At 37.1% G+C, this 27917-nt stretch overlaps 1 protein-coding gene across 1 annotated transcript in view; it reads right to left on the minus strand.

The window, feature by feature from the left end:
- PTPN13 (protein tyrosine phosphatase non-receptor type 13) overlaps window positions 1-27917 on the minus strand; it is a 303937-nt gene that overhangs the window by 230462 nt on the left and 45558 nt on the right. Inside the window, exons 3-4 of the mRNA XM_042782048.1 lie at window positions 5393-5458; window positions 2741-2926 (exon numbers count right to left, since the gene is read on the minus strand). Coding sequence (XP_042637982.1) covers window positions 2741-2926; window positions 5393-5458 — 252 coding nt within the window. The remainder of the gene's footprint in view (window positions 1-2740; window positions 2927-5392; window positions 5459-27917) is intronic.

Here is a 27917-nt window from a genome sequence, read left to right on the forward strand (position 1 = left end):
CTATGAGTCAGGTCTGACTTGACAGCACATAACAACAACAAACAACACAAGCCTTAGTTTCATCCTCTCTAAGATGAGGATAAAATTACTACTTTTAACCTGAAGTCGTAAGATGAATAAATGAGATAAACATGTAAGCTACTCAGCACTGTATGTGACAAAACATATAAAAAATGGTAGCTACTGGAGTAACTTCTGTCCAGTGATGTCCAGGAGACTACGAAGAGCACTACAACCATTACTATACTTACTGTATTTAACTAAAAATATTTTATTACTATGCTTATATAAATATGTGTCTGTGTAGAAAAGGTCTCTACATTCTGATTCCAACTGTTTCTGGTATTCTTCTCTCCCTATAAACAACCACACAACACAACACATCCCAAACCAGACTAATTACTATTTCCCAAATTTACCCTAATTTCTCATTTCACTGCACTTATCCCAGATTGCCTCTCTCTGCCTAGAATACTCATTTTCTCTAGCCTACAAAATCAACCTCAAAGTGCTACTTTTCAACAAAGTCAAAACTTGTATCCTTTCCCCTCAAATTTTCATAGCTTTTAAAAGCTTTACTATTACTTTCAATTAGTCTCATTTGCATTTTTAATTAAGCAAATGTCAACAGATAGTCAATAAATGTCAGTTGTAATAAACTGAACTAAATGCTAGATCTTAAAGGGATAGAGATAATTTATTTAGCGTAAGCACATACTAGATGAATAATGGAATTTCATAGAAAGTTCCTTCTTCATGACAGAGGAAAGGAAACTTACAGCAATTTCATTATTGGAATAAAATGAGCAAACAAAACAGATGTTGCAAAGGAAGTACAGTGTAATAGAAAGATTCCTGGAGAAATTAATAGGAAATTTCAATCCTACAAGCTATTTGGGTCTTAGTTTCCTCATCTATAAAGTGAAGAAGTTAGTACACATGAACATTTGTCAATGGTAGTTTTATAGACTACTACTGTTGTGATATCTGTGAAAAAGATCTTTGATGATGAGTAAATTAGAAAATGTGTCATCTACATACCTATCTCACTTAAAGAGTAGTAATACAGACTAGTGTTTCAAGAGCTCTTCTAAGTTCTGTAGTTGAAAATATAGTTCACTTTCTGTAAGTACTTTCATCTCAAACTTATTTGATCATTACAAAAAAAAAATCAATGCTATCGAGTTGATTCCGACTCACAGTGACCCCCCATTGGGTTTCCAAGGCAGTAAATATTTATGAAAGTAGATTGCCTCATCTTCTTTCTGTGGAGCAGCTGATAGGTTTGAACTGCCAACCTTCTGGTTAGTAGTCAAATGCCTTAAGCACTGTGCCACCAGAGCTCCTAATTATGTGATCATAGGGGAATGTTTTTTAACAAAAAGATATTTAAAAGTATGTGGGAAACTTTGGTCAAGGTAGAAGATTTTCATAGATTTCTTTACTAGTTTTCCTTTTTTTTTTTTTTTTTAATCAAAACAGAAATATAAACAAATTAATCGAATAAAATAAGAGCAGCTTTAGTTAAGATAGGGAAATGGGTAGTCAAGAAACTCATTCATTCAACCTATACTACCTACGTTCTCCTCCACTACTAAACCTTAAAGACTTGATGGTGTGTAGTTTTTACAGCCCATCTGTCTGTAAGATATCTAAGATCTGTTTCTTATCAAGTGACTAGCTCTGGTAGCACAGTGGCTAAAAGCACTTGACTGCTAACCAGAAGGCTGGCGGTTCAAACCCCCCAGCCACTCCTTGGAAGGAAGGTTGGGCAATCCTACTTCTGTAGTGATATTGCCTCGGAAACCCAAGGAGGGGTCACTATGAGTCGGGGCCGACTCGACGGCACATAACAACAACAACAGGCACATACGAGTTTGGCTATACTACTCCCAGCCATAAAACATCTTGATTAAGACACCAGAGATGAAGAATTAAGAGGAAACCAGCAATACTGTGTACCAGTGACAAATCTGTAATCCACACATAAAAGGAGAGAGAGACTATCATACATGGACCATACCTCTATTAAGGACAGTTAGAGCTAGGTCAGATATCAAAAAACAATAAGGGTAAATAAGATAGAATACAGTTGAAGAAATGCAGAGCAGAGCTAGAACTATTAGATACAGAATTTTGTTCTTGGGATTCTTCATATCTTAAGCAATGGAAAATGTGAAAGAATTCAGGTCTTAGGCAATTTGGTGGGGATTCAAACATGTTTCCCTATATAACAGGTTCCAGTGCTCAAAGAAGGTGGGCATGGTTGGGGAATATAAAGGGATCCAGATAAATGAGTGATCCAAAGAAAAGTATCAAGTAACAGAAAGTATATTTAAATATTTTCAAAACCTATTTTGCATCTCAATGAATTTTACTCAAAGTGTTCAAGACAGATAGAGCCACATGTCAAAAGCTCCTTAGGGAAAGATGTAAATGATGTAAGAAAGGATGCAAGAGCAGACATTTCCAGCTGTAACATCCCAAGATTCTATGGTATTTTCAGGCATAAAATTCTGAAAAAGACTAACACACATAAGATCTAGGAAACTAAGTTATCACAATGGGCTTCTAAATTTTAAGTACCATTTTAAACAAACAATATTAGAACAAGAAATTCAAACTCCTTTTGAGTTTGAAAACTCAAAAGTCTTCTGCTACCTATAGATACAGTATCTTTGCAATACAGTAACTGAATTTTAAATTACACTTATATTTACCAGCTCGAACTGTAGCTTACCCCAGGAAGATTTCCCAGAACCAGTTTTACCAACTGCTTCACATAGGAAAACGAAGGTGCACAATTGCTATTCCTAATGTGGGCACTGCAAGCATCCAGGACAGTCCGAACAGAAACCCGAGCATAAATAACATCCTCACACATTCCAAGCAATATGCTGTTGAGATGATCTCCAAGCTTGATAGGCTGAATATAAAGAAAGGAAAAGTCATTTTGAAAAATGTGAGTAAATCTGCTTATCTAACATGAGACAGGCCATTCCAACAATCACAAGAACCACACCAAACATACTTCAACCATTTGGAGGAAATGAATTCTTCATCCAGTAGCATATATATTTTACACTTTTGTGGTCCAAAAGAATTATTTGCTGGAGATGGTTAGCATAAAGGAGCTGTGGTGGTGTACTGCCTAAGACATTTGACTGCTAACCAGAAGCTTGGCGGTTCGAATCCACTAGCCACTTCATGGAAAGAAGACTGGGCATTCTATTTCTGTAAAGATATACTGCCTCAGAAACCCAAAGGGGAATCGAATGGATGGCAGAGAGTTTGGTTTTTGGTTTGGTTAGCATAAGGTTCCCAATATGGGGAGTATTTTAGAAAAGCTCCGCCTTTTTGGTATGATAAAGAAATGTATTCATCACATTATATTGCAATTAGCTATTTAGTTGCTGCTCCAATGACTCCACAAGCATAGCCCATTATATTCCAAATGACTAGTACAGTGACTGTCACAAGGCAGGTTCTTACTAAGTAGTTTTTAATTAATATTAACTACTTCCAAAATGATTATCATTTTTGATCTCAAAATATAAGTAAACATTTATATTTCCCCTTCAAATTAGATATTATTTATACTGAATTTCTTTCCAGTTACTAGAAAATATAAATGTTAATTATAGGCTGCGTTTACATTTTACATGTAGTTAGGCTGCATAATATATTTGACACTTATATTTCTAATAATTTAACTTTCCCCTTTATATTTATAGAATTGAAACAAAGGAGAGAAAAAAAAATATTCAGTATTTTTTTATGATGTAAAGTAAGACCAAACCAAATCCAAGAATACCATTCATCTTTCATGGATTTTAAGATGTTTAAATTTTAGAATAAATAACTCAAATGCTTATGCTTGTGACTTCTTAAATTTAATAAAAATATACCCAACATAGAAAATAACCTGATTATTTTAGTTTGTGATTCTAAATGTCAAATAAAACCTAATCCTGTATGTTATATATTTGCTTTAATATAGTTATTTTTCTATTTTCAATTACTATTTTCTACTGTTTAAGGTTGAAGAATACAGTCTGCAGTATGGATTACATCTCAACATAAAGAAAACAAAAATCCTCACAACTGGACCAATGAGCAGCATCACAATAAATGGAGAGAAGATTGTGAGGTTGTCAAGGAATTCACGTTGCTTGGTTCTACAATCGATGCCAACGGAAGCAGCAGTCAGGACATTAGACGACGTGTAGCATTGGGAAAGTCAATGCAAAGGAACTGTTTCAAGTGCTGAGGAGCAAGGATATCTCCTTGAGGACTAAGGTGCGCCTGACACAAGCCATGATATTTCCAATCGCCTGGTATGCATGTGAGAGCTGGACAATGAATAAGGAAGACCGAAGAAGAGTTGATGCTTTTGAGTTGTGGTGCTGGCGAAGAATGCTGAAAGTACCGTGGACTGCTAAAGAAACTAACAGATCTGTCCTGGAGGAAGTGCAGCCAGAATGCTCCTTGGAAGCAAGAATGGCCAGACTTCGTCTCACCTATTTTGGTCATGTTGTAAGAAGGGACCATTCCCTGGAGAAGGATGTCATGCTTGGTAGGGTGGAGGGTCCACGAAAGAGGGGGAGGTCTTCAAGGAGATGGATTGATACGGTGGCTGCGATGATGGGCTCAAGTATAGCAGGGATTGTGCAGCTGGCGCGGGATCGGGCAGTGTTTCGTTCTGCTGTGCATGGGGTCGCTATGAGTCGGAAACGACTCGACGGCACTTAACAACAACAACAACAACTGTCTATATTGAATCTTTAGGAATCAGAATTATTTTAGAAGATTAAATGCAACAAATTATTGATAGAGACTAGATGCAGCCCAGTGGTCACCAGAGCCTAGGACTTCAAAGAATGTTAATTTAATATTTGTACCTGCTGCTTCATGGGGTAGTTAAGTATGATTTTGAAGTGACAAGAGACAAAGTTCTTTTATACTGTACTCAGCAACAAAGAGATAACATTCCTAACGTTTTTGTACCAAAAAAAGGTATTCATTCAGTACAAGAATGAATTATCAAAGATATTTATAATACCTTTTATCAGTAATTAAATTAGAAGAAATAAACTACACTCCCATTTCCATTGCTATAATCTTTAAAGGGCCAGCTATATTTCACAGACTAATTTGTTACAACATGAGTAATTATTGCTATAATCCTAAGAATATTTCAAAAATAATTTCTTCAGGATTTTATTATTAGTTCATTCTGAAAATATGATGTTCCTAATGTGAATTACCAGCATAGAGATGCTGGTGTACCTGACAGTATGCTGTAGAACATACAAAAATGTGTGCAAGAGCTTTGCAAAAATATAAAGTTTTACAAATGTAAAAACTGTAAAAAATGTAAAACCTGACTTACTTGGCTCTGAGGTACTTCATGATCAGCCCCCCAATACAACGTCATTCCAAGGGAATAAATATGGATCTAGAAATAGAATTTTTAAAAAGCTATTATTTTAATGTAAAATAAAAAAAATAAGTACTGTATGTTCATAATTTTCTGTTCCAAAAAAAAGGATAGCACACAATTTGAGAAAATCATTCTCTGTTTTACATAAAAGCATGTGAGAATTTAGAACAAAAAATAAGGCTGAAAATTATTAGAAAAGACTTTTTTCTCTCATCTTTTTCCCCAGTCCCCAATCCAAATCCTAATCCCATACTCTATCAGTAATTATTGTTACTACATTGTTGTTGTTGTTATGTGCCGTCAAGTCGCACCCGACTCATAGCAACCCCTCCTTGGGTTTCCCAGGCAGTATCACTACGGAAGTAGATTTCCCCATCTTCCTTCCAAGTGTTACTAGGTTACTAGCTTTTACTTATTCTAAAGGTTCTTTATGCAAATTCAAACAAATATGAATTGATATTCTTATTTACAAACAGCAGGAAATTTTTAAATTATTTTTTTAAATTATTCAACCCCTTGAATTTTTAATTTATCAATGGAGATATTTCTATAGCAATGCTTGGTGATATTTTCATTCTGCTTTACAGCTGAATAGAATTCCATTATGTGGCTGTTTAACCATTCTATCATTAATAGACAATTAGATTGTTTCCAAACTTTTACTATTATAAATAATGCTCAAAAAAAAAAAAAAACCCACCTTTATAACATGCCAGATTATACATGCAGGTATTTTTCTGGGATTGATTTTCTGGGATTATAGGTGAAAGGGTAAAACATCTATAGTGTTGATACACATTGTCATATTCCCCTATATAGAAGCTGTATAATTTTACACTTCTACCAGCAACATATAAAAGTTTTTTCCTACTAGGTTTGTCCACAGAATGTGTTCTGAAGGTTTTGGACTTTTGCCAGTCTAAAATGGGAGAAACACCACTGCAGTTCCGATGAGCATTTTCCTCACTATGAAGAGATAGAGCTGAGTACTTTTCATATGTTTAAGGGCTTTCTTTTCCCGCATGAGTGGTTTATGTTTTGATCACTGATAATATGTTAATTAATATTAAAATAAATATTCATATTAAAAATAAAATAATGTGCAGTCAGTAAGAAAGATGAACTAAGGAAAACATCACATAAGAGAAATGTGCTGCTATAAATTACTAGTAATGGAAACTGCATGGTCATAGTTTCAGAACCAGGGTTCTACAAATTGTGTGAAACTTGCCAAGATATCTAACCACTTTTCATCTCATCTTCCACTTTTATAAAATGAATATATAGTGTCTTCTTTTGAGCACCACTGTGAAAATTAAATGCCATTAAAATAAAATACATAAAACACTTGGCACACTCTCCTTTCCTGTCTCATTTCTTGTCTCTCTACAGTTACCTTCATGTCTGCAATGCAGTGTCTGATAAGGAATTGAAAGATTTATGATAACTTTCATGGAAAATTGTATCTTCACTCAAAAGCAAGTTCAGGGTTCTTAGTATAAAAGATACAGTTTTGTAACATACATACATGTGAAGTAGGAAATTTTTGATAAGGTTCTATTTTCTACACCTGTTACTATCAAAATTTGTGAAAGTTTCAAATTGCTTTTTAAAAAGAATTAGTATTTACAACAACAATAACACCCAAAAGACTAGCTGCTAAGGCTGTTTACATAAAACTAAACACCTCATGAGATTTGGTTCCTCGGTTTGAAGGTTTAGGGTCATGGTTTCATGGGGCATCCTAGTTAATTGACCTAATAATGTGTTTAGTGCTTCTATTCCACCTCCTAAGGAGCTCCTAAGTTAGCATTTGACTGCTAAGCAAAAGCCCGGTGGTTTGAACATACCAGACAATCCAGGGAAGAAGGATGCAGCAGTCTGCTTCCCTAAAGATTTAGAGCCTTGAAAACCCTATGGCACAGTTCTACTCTGTCCTAAAGGATCGCTATGAGTCTGAATCAACTTGATGGCAGTGAGTTTGGAGGTTTTTTTATTATTATTATTTTCAATTCCATCTCCTAGTTCACTGTGTAAGGCCTGGTTCCTTAAAAGCTGGCAAACATCCATTCAACGCATAACAATTGGTCTCTCTGTTCCTGGAGCAACAGCCTAAGGGGGAGAATCAGGAATAAGAATAGAAAATGAATGCGTGGCTAATTGCCTCCTTTGCCATGAATCTAGAACTGGATAGTGTCCAGCTACCATTTTTGGACATTTTGATCAAAGATTCTAAAAAAGAATCCTGATCAAAACGTGAGAAACGCAGAATCCTGATTTTCTAGGGTTCTGGAGGCTGATGAACCTCCAAAACTACTGCCCTTTAATCTTTAAACTTTAAACCAAAAATATCCCTCTGAAGTCTCCTTAAAGCGAAGCAATAGTTTAGCTTAACTGGTAAAGAGTATCTGTCTTAGCATTATGGTCTTGTAAGATCTATCTATATAGGATTGAAGTAAGAACGGCAACTAGAAAGATCAGATAGGAAATTTCGGGCCAGTAAGTTTATGTTAATGGGGGAGGAACAACTCAAAAAAGGGAGAGTGAGAATGGTTGTACAACTTGAAGAATGGAATCAGTGACATTGAACTGTACATGTAGAAACTGTTCAACTGTTGTATATTTTGCTTTGCATATTCTCAACAACACAACTACAAATAAATTATATTTTAAAATTAAGAGTATATATATATATATATATATATTTAACAATATATTGAAATCCAAGTAAATCATTCTCTTGATTTAGAAAGAACATTATTATTATTATGAGATATATTCTATTTGGGATAAACTATAGAGATAAAACAATCATTTGACTCTGCTTTTAAACTTTTATATCACCTAAATAAATAAAACCTTTCTAACATATTCCCTTGTAACATTAATTCTGGTTTAAATTTCAGGAGACACATGCTTTTGTATACTTACCTAAAGTAATTATTCTTCTAACAAATGATGCAAAATGTTAAAATCAACTGATATGAAATATCAATCTAGTTCATCATGTCAAAGTTATGGATAAACTTTTTTTAAAAAAATTGTCTCTAACTGCAATCAATAACATCATAATCTTCTTTATTATAGAAAAAGGAAGAGAAAGTAGTCATTCAAAAATCCAACATGTTGAAACGTCTGCTGTTAACAGCTGTGTGCATTTCCTTCCATTATATAGTTCTTCTTATGCATAGTGTGTTGAAGCCCCAGGTTGGTGCAGTTAACACACTCGACTGCTAACTGAAAGGTTGGAGGCTTGAGTCCACCCAGAGGTGCTGTGGCAGAAAGGTCCAGTAATCTATCTCCTAAAAATCAGCCACTGAAACCCTGTGGAGCACAGCTCTACTCTGACACATATGAGGTTACCATGGGTCAGAATCAACCAAGGGAAATTGGAAGTATAGTGTTACAACAGTAGTAAATAGTCCATTTGTCATTCACTTTACTGTCTAAGTTTATGTCATAGTGATCAGTGAACCTGGTTTGTCTGACAACAACTGTATTTAGCCTTCTGTACTCAGCTAATCAGCTTGCTTGCTTTTTCCTCTTTGAAAATCTTCATGCAGATTTGAAGAGTATGTATTATCTGTTAGAAACAGAGTTCTATATGCATCATATAGATCAGATATGTTTTGTTTTCTTTATATCAAGGTATAATCCATATGGCACACTGCACTCTTCAATCTTAATCAGTAAGTGTTTCAAGTCATCCTCACTTTCAGCAAGCAAAGTTGTGTCATCTGTGTATTGCAGGTTGTTAATGAGTGATCCTCCAATCTTGATGCCACGTTCTTCTTCATATATACATATTTTCAGATTATTTGCTCAGCATACAGATTGAGTAAGTATAGTGAGAGGATACAACCCTAACGCACTCCCTTCCTGATTTTAAACCATGCAGTACCCCCTTGCTCTGTTCCAACAACAGCCTCCTGGTCTATGTTCCTCATGAGTACAATTGAGTGTTGCAGAATTCCAATTTTTCTCAATGTTATCCATAATTTAGTATGATCCACACAATCAAATGCTTCTTCACAGTCAATGAAGCACAAGTAAACATCTTTCTGTAATTCTTTGCTTTTAGCCAAGATCCATCTGACATCAGCAATAATATCCTTCGTTCCACGTCCTCTTCTGAATCCAGCTTGTATTTCTGAGTTCTCTGTCAATATACTGCTGCAACTGTTTTTGAATTATCTTTGATAACACTTTACTTGTGTACTATACTAATGATATTGTTCAATAATTTCCACATTCTGTGGGATCACCTTTTTTTGGAATGGGTACAAATATGGATCTCTTCCAGTCAGTTGGCCAGGTAGCTGTCTTCCAAATCTCTTAGCATAGCCAAGTGGCATCCATTTGTTGAAACATATCAATGCGTATTCCGTCAATTCCTGGAGCCTTGTTTTTCACCAATTCCTTCAGTGCAGCTTCAACTTCTTCCTTCAATACCATTGGTTCTTGATCATATGCTACCTCCTGAAATGGATGAACATCAACCAATTCTTTTTGGTATAGTGACTCGGTGTATTCCTTCCATCTTTTTTTGATGTTTGCTACATAATTCAATGTATTTCCCATAGAATCTTTCAATTATTGCAGCTCTAGGCTTAATTTTTTTCTTCTGTTCTTTCAGCTTGAGAAATGCTGAACATGTTCTCTTCCCTTTTGGTTTTCTAACTCCAGGTCTTTGCACATTTCAGAATAATAATTGACTTTACCTTCTTGAGCTGCTCTTTGAAATCTTCTGTTCAGCTCTTTGATCTTGTCATTTCTTCCATTTTCCTTAGCTACTGTCCCCTCAAGGGCAAGTTTCAGAGTCTCTTCTGACACACACTTTGGTCTTTTCTTCCTTTGTCGTCTTTTTAATGACCTCTTGCTTTCTTCATGGATGATGTTCTTGATGTCATTCCACAATTATTCTCGTTTTCGGTCACTGATGTTCAATGCATCAAATCTATTCTTTAGATGGTCTCTAAATTTGGGAGGGATATAATCAAGGTCATATTTTGGCTCTCATGAACTTGTTTTAATAGTCTTCATATCTTTTAATGAACCTGCATGTGAGCAGTTGATGGTCTGTTCCACAATCAGCTCCTGGCCTGCTTTTGGCTGAATATACTGAGCTACTCTATCGCCTCTTGCTATAGATGTAGTCAATCTGATTTCTGTGTACTCCATCTAGCAAAGACCATGTGAATAGCCATCATTTGTGTTGTTGAAAAAATGTATTTGCAATGAGTAAGTCATTGTTCTTGCAAAATTCTACCATGCAATCTCCAGCATTATTTCTATCACCAAAGCCATATTTTCCAACTACTGGTGATTCTTCTTTCTTTCCAACTTTTGCATTCCAATCCAGTGATATTACCACATCTTGACTGTATGTTCAGTCAATTTTAGACTGCAAAAGTTGGTAAAAATCTTCAACTTCCTCATCTTTGGCATTGGTGGTTGGTGCATAAATTTCAATAGTAGCAGTATTAACTCGTCTTCCTTGTAGATGTATGGATATTATCTTATTACTGACAGTGTTGTACTTCAGGATAGAGCTTGATACATTCTTTGTGATGATGAATGCCACACCATTTCTTTTCAATTTGTCATTCCCAGCATAGGAGATCATATGGTTGTCTGATTCAAAATGGCCAAAACTAGTCCATTTCCGCTCACTAATGCCTAGGATACTGATCTTTATGCATTCCATTTCATTTTTGACAACCTCCAATTTTCCTAGGGTCATACTTCATACATTCCATGTTCTGATTATTAATGGGTATTTACAGCTGTTTCTTGTCATTTTGAGTCATGCCACATCAGCAAATGGAGGTCCCAAAAGCTTTACTCTATCTACATCTAAGGTCAGCTTTGTTCTGAGGAGGCAACTCTTTCCCAGTCATATCTTCTCATTAAATGTTCAGAATTGCAGGATCATTATTTGTATCTATTTCACTAAGGTTTCTCTGAATCTCTGCTGTAGAAGGGTAAGGAAGTGTCTGTTAGTAGGACACCATTTTCTCTCCACTAAACATTATGTAATTTCAAATGTAAATACTGCAATAGTTATATCTCTTAGATTTATCTTTTTAAAAATATAATAATAATATTACCACATTTGAAATATTCAATAACTCCTGTTGTGTCAATTTGACTCATAGCGACCCCTCCTTGGGTTTCCAAGGTGGTATCTCTATGGAAGTAGATTGCTCAATCTTCCTTCCAAGGAATGGCTGGTAGGTTTGAACCACCAGCCTTCTGGTTAAGTCAAATGCCTTAGACACTATACCATCAGAGCTCCCTAATTCCTTTTTAATATTCAGTTAATGTTCAAATTTTCCAAACTGTCTCAATTTTCTTCTGAGTTGGTTCATTTGAATTAGGATCCAAATAAGGCCTATCCATTGTATTGCTTGATATATCCTTTAAGAGTATTTTAATCTATTGATTCCCTCTTCCTTTTTTTTTTTTTTCCTTGCAATTTATTTGTTAAAGAAACCAGGTCATTTGTCCTAAACAGTTATCCATATTTTGGATTCTGCTGATAGCATCACCGTGGTAATATTTAACTTTTTTCTCTGTCTCCTGTATTTTCTGGAAATTAATAGTACGATCTAGAGGTCTTATATGATTCAGGTTTAAGTTTCTGCCAAGAACACTTCATAGACAGTATTGTGTATTTTTATCAGAAATTCCACTTGTGACTCTTTTGTGATATGAGCAGGCATTAATAATCATTGTGTAAATGATTCATAGGGATTTGCAAATGGTGATATTCCAAGTCAATCATTTCCCTCTTATTATATGGAATACCCCTATGAAGATGAACTTTCTCTGGTTAACTATTTGGTTACTTAAAGGCAAAAATGCACTGTTTAAAAACAAATTCTATAAGCCACATCAAATCTTCATTTGTGACTTATATAAATAAAACAGGGTGCCTTCCTTCAATATCACAGTTCTTTATCCACTCTTTACATTGTCTCCTAAACTATCTTCTTAAGTAGCAGATTAGAAAAGTTATTTTTCTTTCCAAATATGTTCACAGCTCCCAATTTTAAAAATTCCAATTTTTTTATAGTGATATTCAAGCTCTGACATGCCTCCAATCCCCATTTCCAGACGATTAAGTTTTTCCTTCTGTTATTCCATTTTTTCCTAGAGCAGCTTAAATGTTTCAGCACTACCAGATTTAATTTTCTGTTCACAAAATGTATTCTTCTCTTTCCCAGTTTTTCTTGTGTTCTTTCTACCAAGAATATTTCTTCATCTCCCTCAATAAACGTCATACCCATTATTGATAAGCATATAAATTATGTTATTATATACCATGTAAATCTTTTCATACATGATAAAGTATTCTCTCACATAATATTGCTATGTTTCACTTATATCTCTAATGAACTAGTTAACTAATACTACCCTGGAACCCAGGCAGATGTGTCCTTGTCTGTCTTCCATACTACAGTATAGGTTCCTTGAGGGAAAGAGACTTGTTTACACATCCTCCAGTTCACAATTAACACAGAATTTTGGCCTTATTTTTAAGCTCACAGTGACTCTACAGGGTGGGGTAGAAATGCCCCATAGGGTTTCTAAGTCTATAAATTTTTACCAAAGCAGACTGTCATATATTTCTCCCATAGAGTGGCTGGTGGGTTTGCACCACTGACCTTTCAGTTAGATGCCAAATGATTAACCACTAAGCTCCTTTTATTTGTATATAATGTCTATTTAATACAGGTCTGCTCTATTAAATTAATTGTGCATGAAGTTCAAGGCAGTATAGTGCAGGCTATTTGTATCACATTTCTGCATAAAAGTCTTTTTAAAGAGTCATGTGAAAACCTTTTCAAAAAGCTTCATATAAGAAAAACACTTTTAATAGCTTATGTACATGCTAAGAACTGCATACTCAAATATATTTCTACTAATTTGTAATTCTTCATGATATAAGCCAGTGATTTAGGATTCTGTATTACATTTACTTCTGAATATAACAAATGATTTATTCTGTATTAATTTTTATCCTTGACTAAAATCAATAGAATAATTCTTAAAAGTAGGTGGTAAAATTGTACATTTACCAATTACAATGATGTTAAGTAAATACGAAAATACTACGTATAAATATATTACACATAGAATCATTCAAAGGTGAAAATTTGCTGCATTAATAGGATGATGCTTTATGAGTCCCAGGTTTTGTAATATCTTAAAATCATTCGAATTGATTTATAATAATACCATTTGGGACCTAATAGTAGAGAAATATTTCTTACAGAGTAAGAAGGAAAATGCTGTAATTTAAAATTTATTCCAAAAACCCTCTATCGTAAAAGTGTGTAACACTTCCATATACTTCATTCATAAGCTAAAAGAGCTACTGTTGCTGCAGTCAGAAGAGACAATGCATAAAAAAGGTCACTGATACCAAGGTGTAATTAAATTAATGTACTAACAGGGATATTTCACTGACAGCATTTAGTTCATCTAGATGACAAATAGCAATATATAGTCTACTTATAGAAATGGTGTAAAAAAGAGAAAGATCATCCAAAGAATTATCCAAACACAACAAGTACTCAGTCTTCATATTTTCCTTTGCTTTTTTATTTAATGCATCAGAACAAAATACGACTCACACAGATCAACTAACTGGACTTCTACACAAGATAACAGTAAACTTAGCACCTAAAAGAAATCAGTCAGCAGAAATTTTAAAAAATGATTTTGATCTCCTTCTACTGCTTATTTATTTAGCTTCCCAGAGAATATGTACTTTTGTGACTTTTGATTAGGCTCTATTTGTACTACAGCTCTCAATACCTATCTGTCTCTGATGGATAGTATGGAGATTATTTGTTTCCCTCCCTTAGTATAGTAATATAGCAGGCCAGGGCAGTTCCAGGTAGAGGAGGGTGCATTTGACAATAATGATTCACACACATCAGGTTCTGTGAAAAGACACAACAGCTGGTTCTAAAAGACATGCATTTATGTTGTTGTTAAGTGCCATTGAGTTGGCTCCAACTCATAGCAACCCTACACAGAACAGAACAAAACACCCCCCACACCTGTGATATTCTTACAATCTTTGCCATGTGTGGTTAACTCTGTGTGTCAACTCGGCTGGGCCTGGTTGAGTGGCTGGGCAGCTGGTAGTGGTTATTCCCTATGATGAGACTGGCAGTCAACTCCATGGTGGTACCACAAGCAGCTAAGAACCTGCTTTAGAGATGCTGTCTGCTTCCTGTATGTAAACAGCAGTTTGGGGAATAGTCTCTAGCTTATGGCAGCTTGAACCCTGCATGTAGCCGAGTCATTCAGCAGGCTGCCAAGCTCTGCCAGTCTTGGGACTTTTAATGGACTTGAATTAATGGTCGGCTGTGTGATTTGGTAATATTGGGACTGTGCCTTATTACCTGTCAACCTTGCACTTGTCAACCTCAGCAGCAAGCAGTGGAGTGAAGAAAAGCCTTCAGCTTCAGTGGGCCAGGAGCAGGAGGCAGAGCTGAAGCCCAAGGTTGAGGGGCTTTCACCAAGTCCCTAGATCCTGGCACTTTGAACTCGGCCTTAAAGCCCCCAAACTGTAAGAACAAACTCCTGTTAAAGCCATCCCACTTGTGGTATATTCCTGTCAGAGTGGCACTAGGTAGCCAGAACACCATGGTTGAGCCCACTGTTGCAGTCACTATGTCAATCCATCTCAATGAGGGTCTTCCCTTCCATGATATCCTTCTCCAGGGACTGGCCCTTTCTGACAACATGATCAAAGTCTGAGAGACAAGTCTAGCCATTCTTGCTTCTGAAGAATATTCTGGCTGTACTTCTTCCAAGACAGATTTGTTTGTTCTTCTATCAGTCCATGGTACCTTAAATATTCTTCACCAACACCACAATCCAAAAGCATCAGTTCTGTGGTCTTCCTTATTCACTGTCCAGCTCTCACATGCATATGAAGCTATGGAAAATACCATGGCTTAGGTCAGGCTCATCTTAGTGTTCAAAGTGACATCCCTGATCTTAAACACTTTAAAGAGGTCTCTTGCAGCAGATTTGCCCAGTGCAATACGTCATTTGATTTCTTAACTGCTGCTTCCATTGGAGTTGATTGTGAATCCAAGTAAAATGAAATCTTTGACAGCTTCAATCTTTTCTCCATTTATCAAGATGTTGCTTACTGGTCATGTTATGAGGATATTTCTTTTCTTAAATTGAGGTATAATTCATAATGCAGGAGGCAGTCTTTGATCTTCATCAGTAAGTGCTTCAAGTCCTTCTTTGCAGCAAGCGAGGTTGTGGCATCTGCATATTGCAGGCTGTGAATGAATCTTTCTCCAATCCTTATGGGATGTTCTTCTTCACAAAATGCAGCTTCTCTGATTATCTGCTCATAATACAGATTAAATAATTATGATGAAAAGATACAACCCCAACACACGTTTTCTGATTTTAAACCATGCAGTATCCCCTTGTTCTATTTGAACGACAGTCTCTTTGTCTATGACAGGTTCCTCATGAACACAATTAAGTGTTTTGGAATCCCCATTTTCATAGTGTTATCCATAATTTGTTATGAGCCACACGGTCAGATGCCTTTGCATAGTCAATAAAACACAGGTAAACATCTTTCTGTTATTCTTTGCTTTCTGCCAAGATCCATCTGACATCAGCAATGATATCTCTCTTTCCATGTTCTCTTCTGATTCTGGCTTCAATTTCTGGAAGTTTCCTGTCAATTACTACTGCAACAGTTTTTGAATTATCTTCAGCAAAATTTTATTTGTGTGTGATATTAATGATATTGTTACAATAATTTCCTCATTCTGTGGGATCACCTTTCTTTGGAATGGGTACAAATATGGATCTCTTACAGTCGGTTGTCCAGGTAGCTGTCTTCCAAATTTTTTGGCATAAACAAGTAAGTACCTATAGCATTGCATCTGTTTGTTGAAACATCTCAATGGGTATTCTATCAATGCCTGGAGGCTTGTTTTCTGCCAATGCCTTCAGCGCAGCTTGAACGTCTTCCTTCAATACCATTGGTTCTGGATCGTATGCTACCTCCTGAAATGGCTGAATGTTAACCAGTTCTTTTTGATGAGTGACTCTGTGTGTTCCTTCCATCTTTTTTTGATGCTTCCTGTGTCATTCAATATTTTGCCCATAGAATCCTTCAATATTCCAAGTTGAAGCTTGAATTTTTTCTTCAGTTCTTTCAGCTTGAGAAACGCCAAGAGTGTTCTTACCTTTTGGTTTTCTAACTGCAGGTCTTTGCACATCTCATTATAATACTTTACTTTGTCTTCTCATGCTGCCCTTTGAAATCTGTTCAGCTCTTTTTACATCATATGTGATACTGACTTCTCCATCATGTTGTTCCACAGATGTAGTTGATTTGATTCCTGTGCATTCCATATTGTGAAGTCCTCTGTATAGTTGCCATTTATGTTTTTGGAAAAGGGTATTTACAATGAGTAAGCAGTTGGTCTTGGAAAATTCTATCATGAGATCCCCAGTGTCATTTCTATGACCAAGGACCTATGTTCCATCATCTTTCTAACTGCCAACAATTACCAATGCACCTTGTTTGCATGTTTAATCAATTTCAGATGCAGAAGTTGGAAAAAATATTCAATTTCTTCATCTTTGGCTTTAATGGTTGGTGCTTAAATTTGAGTAATAGTTTTATTTACTGGTGTTCCTTGTAGGTATATGAATATTATCCTATCACTGACAGCACTGTACTTCAGAACAGACTTTGAAATGTTCTTTTGGATGATGAGCATGATGACATTTCTCTTCAATTTGTCACTCATGGCATCACAGACAATATGACTGTGTGATTCAAAATAGCTGAACCAGTCCATTTCAATTCACTAATGCCCAGGATATATATTGTTCTGCATTCCATTTCATTTTTGACAACTTCCAATTTTCCTAGATTCATACTTTGTACAATTCCATGTTGCAATTATTAATGGATGTTTTCAGCTGTTTCTTTTCATTTTGAGTTATGCCACATCAGCAACTGAAGATCCTAAAAGCTTTACTCCATCTGCCTCATTAAGGAAGACTACTTTGAGGAGATAGATCTTTCCCAATTCTCTTTTGAGTACCTTACATCCTGAGGGACTGATCTTCTGGTACTATATATTTCGCTGCTGTTCATATTCACTTGTCATTGTTTTTGGAAGTAGACCACTATATCGTTCTTCTGAGTCTATCTTAGTCTATAAAGTCTGCTGTAACCTGTCCACCATGGGTGACTCTGCTGGTATTTGGAATACCCATCATTTAGCTTCCAGCATCACAGCAACAAGTAAGCCACCACAGTATGACAGACAGACAGATGAGCAGTGGCTTTAGCCATTCGAGAGGTACAGATCAAAACCACAATGAGAAACCACTTCACTCCCACTAGGATGGCTACACACACATACACACACACACACAGCAAATAATAAATGGTGGTGAGGATGTTGGGAAACCGGAATCCTCATCCATTGCTGGTGGGAATGCATAATGGTACAGCTGTTGTGGAAAACAGTATGGTGGTTGTTCAAAAAACTAAATATAGAACTACCATATGACCCAGCAATTCCACTTCGAGGTGTATACTCAAGGAATTTAAAAGCAGTAACATGAACAGTGACACATATACCAGTATTTATAGCCACACTATTCACAATAAGCAAAAGTCAAAACCACTTAAATATCCATCAAAGGATGAATAAACAAATGCAAAAACTACAATATGACTCAAAAAGAGAAATGAAGTATATATACACGCTACAACGTGGCTTGTAAACCTTATGTTGAGTGAAATAAGTCAAACACAAAAGGACAAATATTGACTGACTTCATGTATATAAAATAAGAAGAGACAAATGCATAGAGGCTAACGTTTATTAATAGCTATCAGAGTTGGGAGGGAGGAACAGAAAGGGAGTGCCATTGTTTATGAACCAGTAAGATTCTGTTTATGGCAATGGGAAATTGGCACTGATAAAGAGCAACGGTTGTACAACTGATTAACATACTTAATATCACTAAGCTATATACCTGAAAAATGTTGACCTGGCAAATAGTGTGTGATATATACATGTATGTTATATACATAAGGGAACTTTGGTGGTGGCATAGTGCCCGAGGCATTTGACTGCTAACCAGAAGGCTGGAGGTTCAAACCCACCAGCCACTCCTCAGAAGGAAGACTGGGGAATCTACTTCGGTAGAGATACCACCTCAAAACCCCAAGGAGGGATCACTATGAGTCGAATTGACTCAACAGCAATGAGTTTGGTTTTTTAAATATACATATACATAAACACACACACACACATATACACACATACACATACATACACACACACATATATTTATCATATAGTAAGTGCTCAATCAGTGGTGGTAATTATTACTTTTTTTTTTTATTATTTTATTGTTGTTGTTGAGAACAGTCACAGCAAAACATACATGATATAAAAGAGTAACCACAGGGAGAAAATGGGAACAGAGCTGCTACATTATGGGGATTTGCAACCAATGTCATGAAACAAAATGTGTCTGAACCATTGTATGGAAAATAAATTTGTTTTGCAAACGTTTACTCAAATCACAATTAAAAAAAAATAAAATACATGATGTATCTTTTAAAACAACAATAATTAAAGAGCAGCTGATGATGATGCTTATACAACCAAACACATGGGATATGTTTTCTTAGTTTGGAGGTGTAGAGTCATGGTTTTACGGGACATCCCAGTTAACTGGCCTAATACTGTTTCTAGTGCTTCAGCTCTACCTTTTAGTTTATTGTGTAGCACCTGTAGTCTCAAATGCTTAGAAGCCATTGATTTCTATTCACTTGGAGCAGCAGGTCTTTGAAGGAATAGGAGGAGGAAATAGAATGTGTGTCTAACTGCCTCCATGAATATCTGTCTCTTGTGTCATAAGACCAGAAGAACTGGGTAGTTCCCAGCTATAATTACCAAATGTTTTTATCAAAGATTCTATATAACATTCCTGATAAAAAGGGCAAAAAGTTTTCATAGAATGTAGACTTTGTAGAATTAGTGAGGCTGGATGAACCCCTGGAAATATCGTCCTGAGATAATCTTTAAACCTTAAACTAAAATTATCCACTGAAGGTTTTATAAATGGAAAAAAAAAAAAAAAAAAAAAAAACTATAAACTAAATTCAGCTTAATCAGTTTCTAAAAAATTAGATTAGATTATTAGCTAGCATGTCTGTCTTGAGCATTGTGTTCTTCTAAATAAATACTTACATGGGATTAAACGGATAACAGTAACTTGAAAGTTGAGATGAGAAACTTAAGGGCCAGTGATTTTATGTTAATGAAAAACAAAAACAAAACAAACTCATTGTTTCAAGTTGATTCCGACTCATAGCAACCCCTCCTTGGGTTTCCGAGGTGGTATCTCTATGGAAGTAGATTGCCCAATCTTCCTTCCGAGGAGTGGCTGGTGGGTTTGAACCACCAGCCTTCCGGTTAGCAGTCAAATGCCTTAGGCACTATACCACCAAAGCTCCCTATGTTAATGAAGGAGAAATAATTTGGAAAATGACACCAAGAATGGTTGCACAACTTGACAAATGTAATCGATGTCACTGAATCATACATGTAGAAATTCTTGAATTAGTACATGTTTTATGGTGTATGTTTTCACCAAAATAAAGAAATAAATTAAAATTTCAATTAATGATGTGATTATACATTGGACTATGCCAGTCAATAATTGAGGAGCTTCTTCTTTACTGACTCACAGGATGCCTGGCACATACAAATATATTTGTCAAATTTATATACATATGAATGAGAAGGAAGGAAAAGAGGATGAATTAATAAAACTATATACTATACTTATCTAATTAACCCATCCTCTTTTCCTTCCTTCTCATTCATACATACATTAATTTGACAAATATATTTGTATGTGTGTGTATGTGTACACACACATACACATCATATAAATGGTATAGTGTTTAAGGACATTTTTGTGACAAGGTTCAGTTGAGACTTCTGCTAAAATTGGGAAAGTGTAATCTACCATGGTCATCCAGGGAGACCAGTGAGAGCTCTGAACTCTGAGGGTCAAATGAACTTCCTGATTGATGACCATGTACAGGAAAGGGTAGCACATCCTACTTTGGGACATGAAAGATCTACACTGGACCACTTCCTTTACTCACTCTGTGTCTCTTCATTTTGGTTGTAATAAATCTGTAATAACTATGGTATATGATATATTCTCTGTGAATTCTAAGTCATTGTAGTGAATTATCACATCCACAGGAGCACTGAGAAGCAACAAGGGCTGATATCTATTTGGCTATGTGAAAGAAGGTATCTGTCTAACATGTGAGCTCTGTCCTAGCTGTGTGGTTAGGGTTGGAAAAACAGTATGATGCTTGGTAGGTGTGTTAGACTGGGTTCTCTAGAGAAACAAAACCAGTAAAGCTTATATAGAGAGACAAAGAGAAATTTATCTTAGAAAAATGGCTCACACACTTATAGAAGCTGGCAAATCCAAAGTTCTTGGATCAGTGTCACGCTGGAGGCTTTTCCTGACTCTTACAGCTGCAGGGGCTGAGAAGCTCAAGGTTGGCAGGCAGTATACAGGCTGTTGACTCCAACAAATGACAAATCCAAGATCTCCAGGCTGAATGGTGGATTGTTTGCTCACGGACAGTTGTAGGCAGCACAACAGAATCCCGATCCACAGAAGAGTGTCTCTTTGCCCAGGATGTCCACAAATATACTGGAAGCAGGCCACAGCCCTAGGGAAACTCCCTTTCAATGGATTGGCTGCTTAAAACATATTAATCTGATCCCATCATGGGAATAACCATATCACAACTTCTTAAACCACACAGAATTGTGGTCCAGCCAAGTTGACACACAGCTCCAACTATGATGGTCTACCCCTTGTCAACTTGGCAGTTGTACACATCTTCTTAACCATATATAATCTCCAAATAAGGACAATTATGAATTTGCACCTAACATGACACGCTAACACACGTACAACTGAAACGCATTCTTATTTACATTTCACAGTTCAAAACAGAAGGAAACAAACATATTTGATGCACATATAACAATGAAGAAATATAACAATCACAGTCCTCATTTCTGCAACTGGTCATGTGGTCGTAGCTGATATTCAGAACTACCTTCTTCCACCACCCATTGTGTATTTCCCTTGCCCTTAGCAAGCACCTCAGCTGGTCGTGGTTCTTTGCCTAGTGGAGTGATGTAAACCTTCATTCCTGAAGGTTCTGGGCCATTAGCAGTCATATCAGAATTGGGTTGCTGTAATTTTCCATTGACTTTAATCACAGGGCATGGTAGTACTAAGAGATGTCCAAAAGAATCTCCTTTATTCCAGACATATTCTTCTTTACCTGCATTATGTAATGTCAATCCAATTTCCCCTTGGTGATCAGGATCTATTACACCAGATAGTACAGTAATGACCTTCTTTGCCTGTTGATCCAGAAGCATGAGGAAGCCTAAATAGCTGGGTGGCATTCTTTTTTTTTTTAATTGTGATTTGGGTGAAAATTTACAGAGCAAATTCACTTGCCATACAGCAGTTCACATACACTTTGTCTCATGATATTGACCACAATTTACCAAAATGCAACAGCTGCCCTCCAACTTCCTCCCATAGTTACCTCTTCCCTGTGTCCATCCCTCCATGCACTCCTGCCCCCTGAGCTGTCTCCCTGTGCATAAGCAGCCCTTCTTTCTCCCATGATTTTTCTCTCCAAGGAGTGTATCTACCTCAGGTAAATGCTCAACTCATATGCCTGTTTTTTTGTTTGGCTGGAAGCCACAGGTGTGGGTTCAATTCCAGACCTGAAGGGTAGCCAGGGGCCACAGTCTCAGTGGTTCCACCAGGCTCTATCAGACCAGCATATCTGGTCCCCCTCTTTTTTTGTCTCCAAATGATTTCGAGTTTTGTTCTACATTGTTTTCCTTCTCTATCCAGGATCTCCTACATAGATCCCCTTCCCAGTGGTTGACAGTGGTAGCCAGGCACTATCTAGTTCTTTTGGTCTCATAGTCATATAGACTGCAGATCGGATGGTGTACCAGTCGCTAGGACTAATTGTTTCCATGAATTTTTGGTTTTCTTCATTCTTCTTTGCTCTAGACGAGGAGAGACTCATCATTGCATCTAGATGGCAGCTTGCAAGCTTTTAAGATCCCAGTCACTACTCGCCAAAGTAGGAAGTGGAACAATGTTTTGTGTAGAATGCTATGCCAATTGAGCTTGATGTCCCCTGTGACTATGGCCCCCAGCCTATAGGTTCAACTACTCAGTCCCTCTGGATAGCTGGCTGTGACCAAGCAGTGAGTACAACCTTGCCTCTTGTCAGCTGTACCATACACCTGGGAATTCAGATCACACACATAAACTTATAGGACCATTGTCTGCCAACCCTATACATATGTTCTGGGGTACACTCCCCGCTTCATAGACATACCTACTAGTTCAGCCTGTCCATCTATCTATCCACCCGTACACCCATGTTTGTCTTCACTGACAATGGAGGACTGTTATGTGCAAAAGAGTTCATCTTTGTTGTCTGTACCTCCCATGTACCCCTCTCTGTTTTTCTCTTCCTCAATGCCACTGGGTGGCATTCTTAATTTCCAGTTCAATGCAATCAGTATTGTGTCTCCAGGTGGGAGTGTTCCTCCATTTGGGACTAAGATCTCCAGACCCGCAGAGCATAGGGTAGCAGGGACAGGCAGCAAAAATTTTTTGAGTGGGTCACTAGGGGTAATAGTGAGTGGCACCACTCCCGTTTCCACCCTTGGTTCCTGGACCCATGAATCCTGGCTATTGGAGAAACAGAACCATATATTGGATGCTGGTTTAGAGCATATACCTACAGAACATTGCCCTAACCCTTCAGGGTATTGCCACCTAGCTGGCGCCGTAATTGTGTTTTCAGTAGGCCATTCCATTGTTCTATCAAACCAGCTGCTTAAGGATGATGGGAAAATGGTAAGACTAGTGAATTCTACAAACATAGGCCCACTGCCTCACTTCATTTGTTGTGAAGTGAGTCCCTTGATCTGAAGCAGTGCTGTGTGGGATACCATGACAGTAGATAAGGCATTCTGTAAGTCCACAGATAGTAGTATTGGCAGAAGCATTGCATTCAGGGAAGGCAAATCCATATCCAGAATAAGTATTTATTCCAGTACGAACAAAATGCTGTCCTTTCCATGATGGAAGTGGTCCAATGTAATCAACTCACCACCACATTGCTGGCTGATCACCCTGAGGAATGGTTCCATATCACGGACTCAGTGTTGGTCTCTGCTGCTGGCAGATTGGGCACTCAGCAGTGGTGGTAGCCAAATCAGCCTTGATAAGCAGGAGTCCATTTTGCTGAGCCCATGCATAACCTCTATCCCTGTCACCATGGCCACTGTGTTCATGAGCCCATTGAGCAATGACAGGAGTAGCAGGGGAGAAAGGATGGCTAGTTTCCACTGAACGTGTCATCCTATCCACCTGATTGTTAAACTCCTTCTCTGCCGAGGTCACCTTTTGGTGGGCATTCACATGAGACACAAATATCTTTACTCCATTGTCCCATTCAGAGAGATCTATCTACATACCTCTTCCCCATACATCCTTATCACATCCTTCCAAGGCCCAGACCATCCAGCCAAGCCATTAGCCACAGCCCATGAATCCTTATGTAACTGCATATTTATTTCTTATTCCATGCAAAGTGAACAGCCATATGCATGGCTTGAAGTTTTGCCCATTGGGAGGACTTCCCTTCACCACTGTCCTTTAAGGAAGTCCCAGAAAGGATTTGCAACTTACTTGTGCCTTCAGGTCCTGCTCGAGCCCAATCTCTGATATATCACTTCCATTTAATGATGGAGTGTTGCTGTGCACGTCCAACTTTATGACTCTGTGGGTCAGACAACACCCAATTCATGACAGGCAGCTCAGGCCTCATGGTGACTTGGTGGCCCATGGTTAGGCGTTCAGTCTCTACTAAAGCTCAATAATAAGCTAAAAGCTGTTTCTTAAAAGGAGAGCAGTTATCTGCAGAGGATGGCAGGGCTTTGCTCCAAAATCCCAAGGGCTGCATTGCAATTCACCAATAGGGACCTGCCAAAGACTCTGAACAGCATCTCTATCTACTACAGACACTTCAAGCACCACTGGATCAGCTGGATCATATTGCCCAAGTGGCAGAGCAGCCTGCGCGGCAGCTTGAACCTGTCACAAAGCCCTCTGTTGTTTTGGACCCCACTCTCGGTACCAAATGTGTTAGATTGGGTTCTCTAGAGAAACAAAACCAGTAAAGCTTACATAGAGAGAGAAAGAGAAATTTATCTTAGGAAAATGGCTCACACACTTATAGAAGCTGACAAGTCCAAAGTTCTTGGATCAGTGTCACGCTGGAGGCTTTTCCCAACTCTTGCAGCTGCAGGAGCTGAGAAGCTCAAGATTGGCAGGCAGTGTACCGGCTATTGACTTCAACGAATGATGAATCCAAGATCTCCAGGCCGAATGGTGGATTGTTTGCTCATCAACAATTGTAGGCAGCACAACAGAATCTCAATCCACAGAAGTGTGTCTCTTTGCCCAGGATGTCCATAAATATACTAGAAGCAGGCCACACCCCTAGGGAAACTCCCTTTCAACAGATTGGCTGCTTAAAACATATTCATCTGATCCTATCATGGGAATAACCACATCACAACTGCTTATACTACACAGAATTGTGGTCCAGCCAAGTGTAGACACACAGCTCCAACTATCACAGTAGGCTAGTGATGAGGAGGATGGAGACATAGGAGGGTGAGGACTGGATCCATTTCCATTCTTTGGGGACTGGATCCATGCTGACCCTTACCATGCAGTTAGAAATGAAAGTAGGACTTATTCACTTTTCCCTTGCAGTACAACTAAACTAAGATTTCTTTTATTTACATAAAATGTTGTATAAATCCCTGGTGTACATCAATATTTTTGAGGGAGAAATTACAATAATTTTCTTAGGTTCCAATTTCCTGAATATGATTTCAAAAGAACTTCCAAATAAAGACACCATGTGCCAGGCAAGCAGGAAGTAAGCAATTACCCAGTTAAAAGGAAAAGCCAGAGGATAAAAAAGCTTAGTGTGACCTTATAAACCCATCTAGTTATTGAAAGGGACATGTTATCTTGAAAAGTGATTTTAAGGTAAATAAAATAAGTGCCTATTTACACAGTTGGTAGTATGATAAATATTTTCATACAACTGTATGAAAATAATCACATACACACACTCAATATCTGAGAAGTATTTATAAAACACTTTTGTATACAAATACTATTAAATGAAAGGAACATTTTCATGTGTCAAGATCTTATTAAACACTCACTATTATACACTGTACTTCACTAGGCATTGAAAAAAAGTTTAATTATTTATTGGGTGCTAGGTTAATGGCAGGTGCCTGGATGGCACACACATTTTGCACTCAACTACTAACCTAAGGGTTGATGGTTCAAGTCCACCCAGTGGTGCCAAAGAAGAAAGGATTGGTGACCTGCTTCTGTAAAAAAACTGCATGCAGCAGTTCTACTCTGTAAGACATATGTTCACCATGAGTTGAGATGGACACAATTGCAATGGGCTTGGTTCTTTTGGTTTAGATTAATGGCATATCCTAAATGAAAGCTATTTAATGTAGTTAGTTACCACCCTCTTCTTCAAAATGTCCTTGCCACACCAAAACTAAAATACTATATGATGATTCCTCTGACCTTTGCTTTATGTTGCAAACAGTGAAAGGAATAAAAAACTTGCCATTGTTATCTTTGTATTTAGAACTGCACAAGAGTTTTAAGGCATGAAATAAGCTAATTAGACTCACGATAAGAATCAACTTTAAAATAGTAGTGGCACCATTTACACACCCATTTTATCCCCAACATTCGCTCCTAAACACTTAGCATAATAGAGTGGCTTCAATCACTTTCTCAAACAGGTGGTCTAACAGTTGTTCCTAAATATGATTGGCTTTCTCATTTGGAGATTTTGACATCTTAAACCAACTTGGAAAAGCCATCAGCAAATCAGAAAACCACTTGTGCTCTTGAAATTCCAACTAAGCACCTTTTTTTTTAATTGCAGATTTTAAGTCTTACAGAAAGAACTCATAGACATCTATGAAAAATTATTCCTAATGAGAGTAACTCTCCTATAAAACAGTAGTTTTTTAAAACTAAGACATTCATGGCTTTACTCTATTGAAGAGGTTCATAATTTTTCTGAGGTTACCAGACCCATTTGAGAGAAGTTATGAACACTTCCTCACAGACTTCTCATATATATAAAAACTTTTTCATTGGTTTGTAGATACTCTGAAGCACAATTAACATCTAGAAATCTCAAAGCTTAAATTTGCACACATAACATCCCTGTTTCCAATGTGATAATCACCTTCTGTTATTATTAAATGAATCATATATGAAGAGTATATATAATAAATGCACACAGCTCAATAATACTAATTAAATGAATAATGTTAATATTCAAAAATAATTAAATAATGAATATGAATAGCTTTGTATGCACTATCCAGCTTAATCAATAAAATATCACCTGCATTCTTTCATGATATAAAGCACTGGTGGCTTAGTGCCTAAGGCACTTGACTGCTAACCAGAAGGTTGGTGGTTCAAACCCACCAGCCACTCCTTGGAAGGAAGGTTGGGCATCTACTTCCATAGTGATATTGCCTCGGAAACCCACGGAGGGGTTGCTATGAGTCAGATCCAACTCGATGGCACATAACAACAACAACAACAACAACATAGAACAACAACCAACACTGCAAGCACTATATATACTATGCAAAGCCCTTTTCAAATACGCATTTCATGTAATGGTAAATTTCTTAGAGTTAATGCCTTAAACATTGGCAGTTCATTATCTCAACCTTATAGCTAGTGATCATGGGAGAACAATGAGGCAGTTTGCTTCCACAAAGATTTATAGCCTTGGAAAGTCTGGGGCAGCTATACTCTAAACTATAGGGTCACTATGAGTTGGAATCAACTCAGTAACAGTGGGTTTTTTTGGTTTTCTATCTATTGATTGTCCCTTCACAGGTTGCTGGTACTTTGCAAAGATTTGATCAGAGGTGTGATCAAAGATTCTATAGAAGAATCTCATGGAATATAAAAATAGACAAACCTGTATTGACTACAGCAATACTTGTTGGTCTTTTTTCAAACACACAATTGATGGCTCACATCTAGATTATTTTCTCCAGCTTAATCATCAGACACACACATAGACAACTCAATCTCTGAGAAGGGAAACCTTCTTATTGACAGCAGAAGGATAAACTGGAGTAGTTCCTTTGGCTGTATCAAAATTTTAAATGCACATGCTTCATGATTAACA

This window comes from Orycteropus afer, unplaced genomic scaffold (genome assembly GCF_000298275.1).
Source record: "Orycteropus afer afer isolate SDZICR_OR568_19922 unplaced genomic scaffold, OryAfe1.0 scaffold00227, whole genome shotgun sequence".
Lineage (NCBI taxonomy): Eukaryota > Metazoa > Chordata > Mammalia > Tubulidentata > Orycteropodidae > Orycteropus > Orycteropus afer.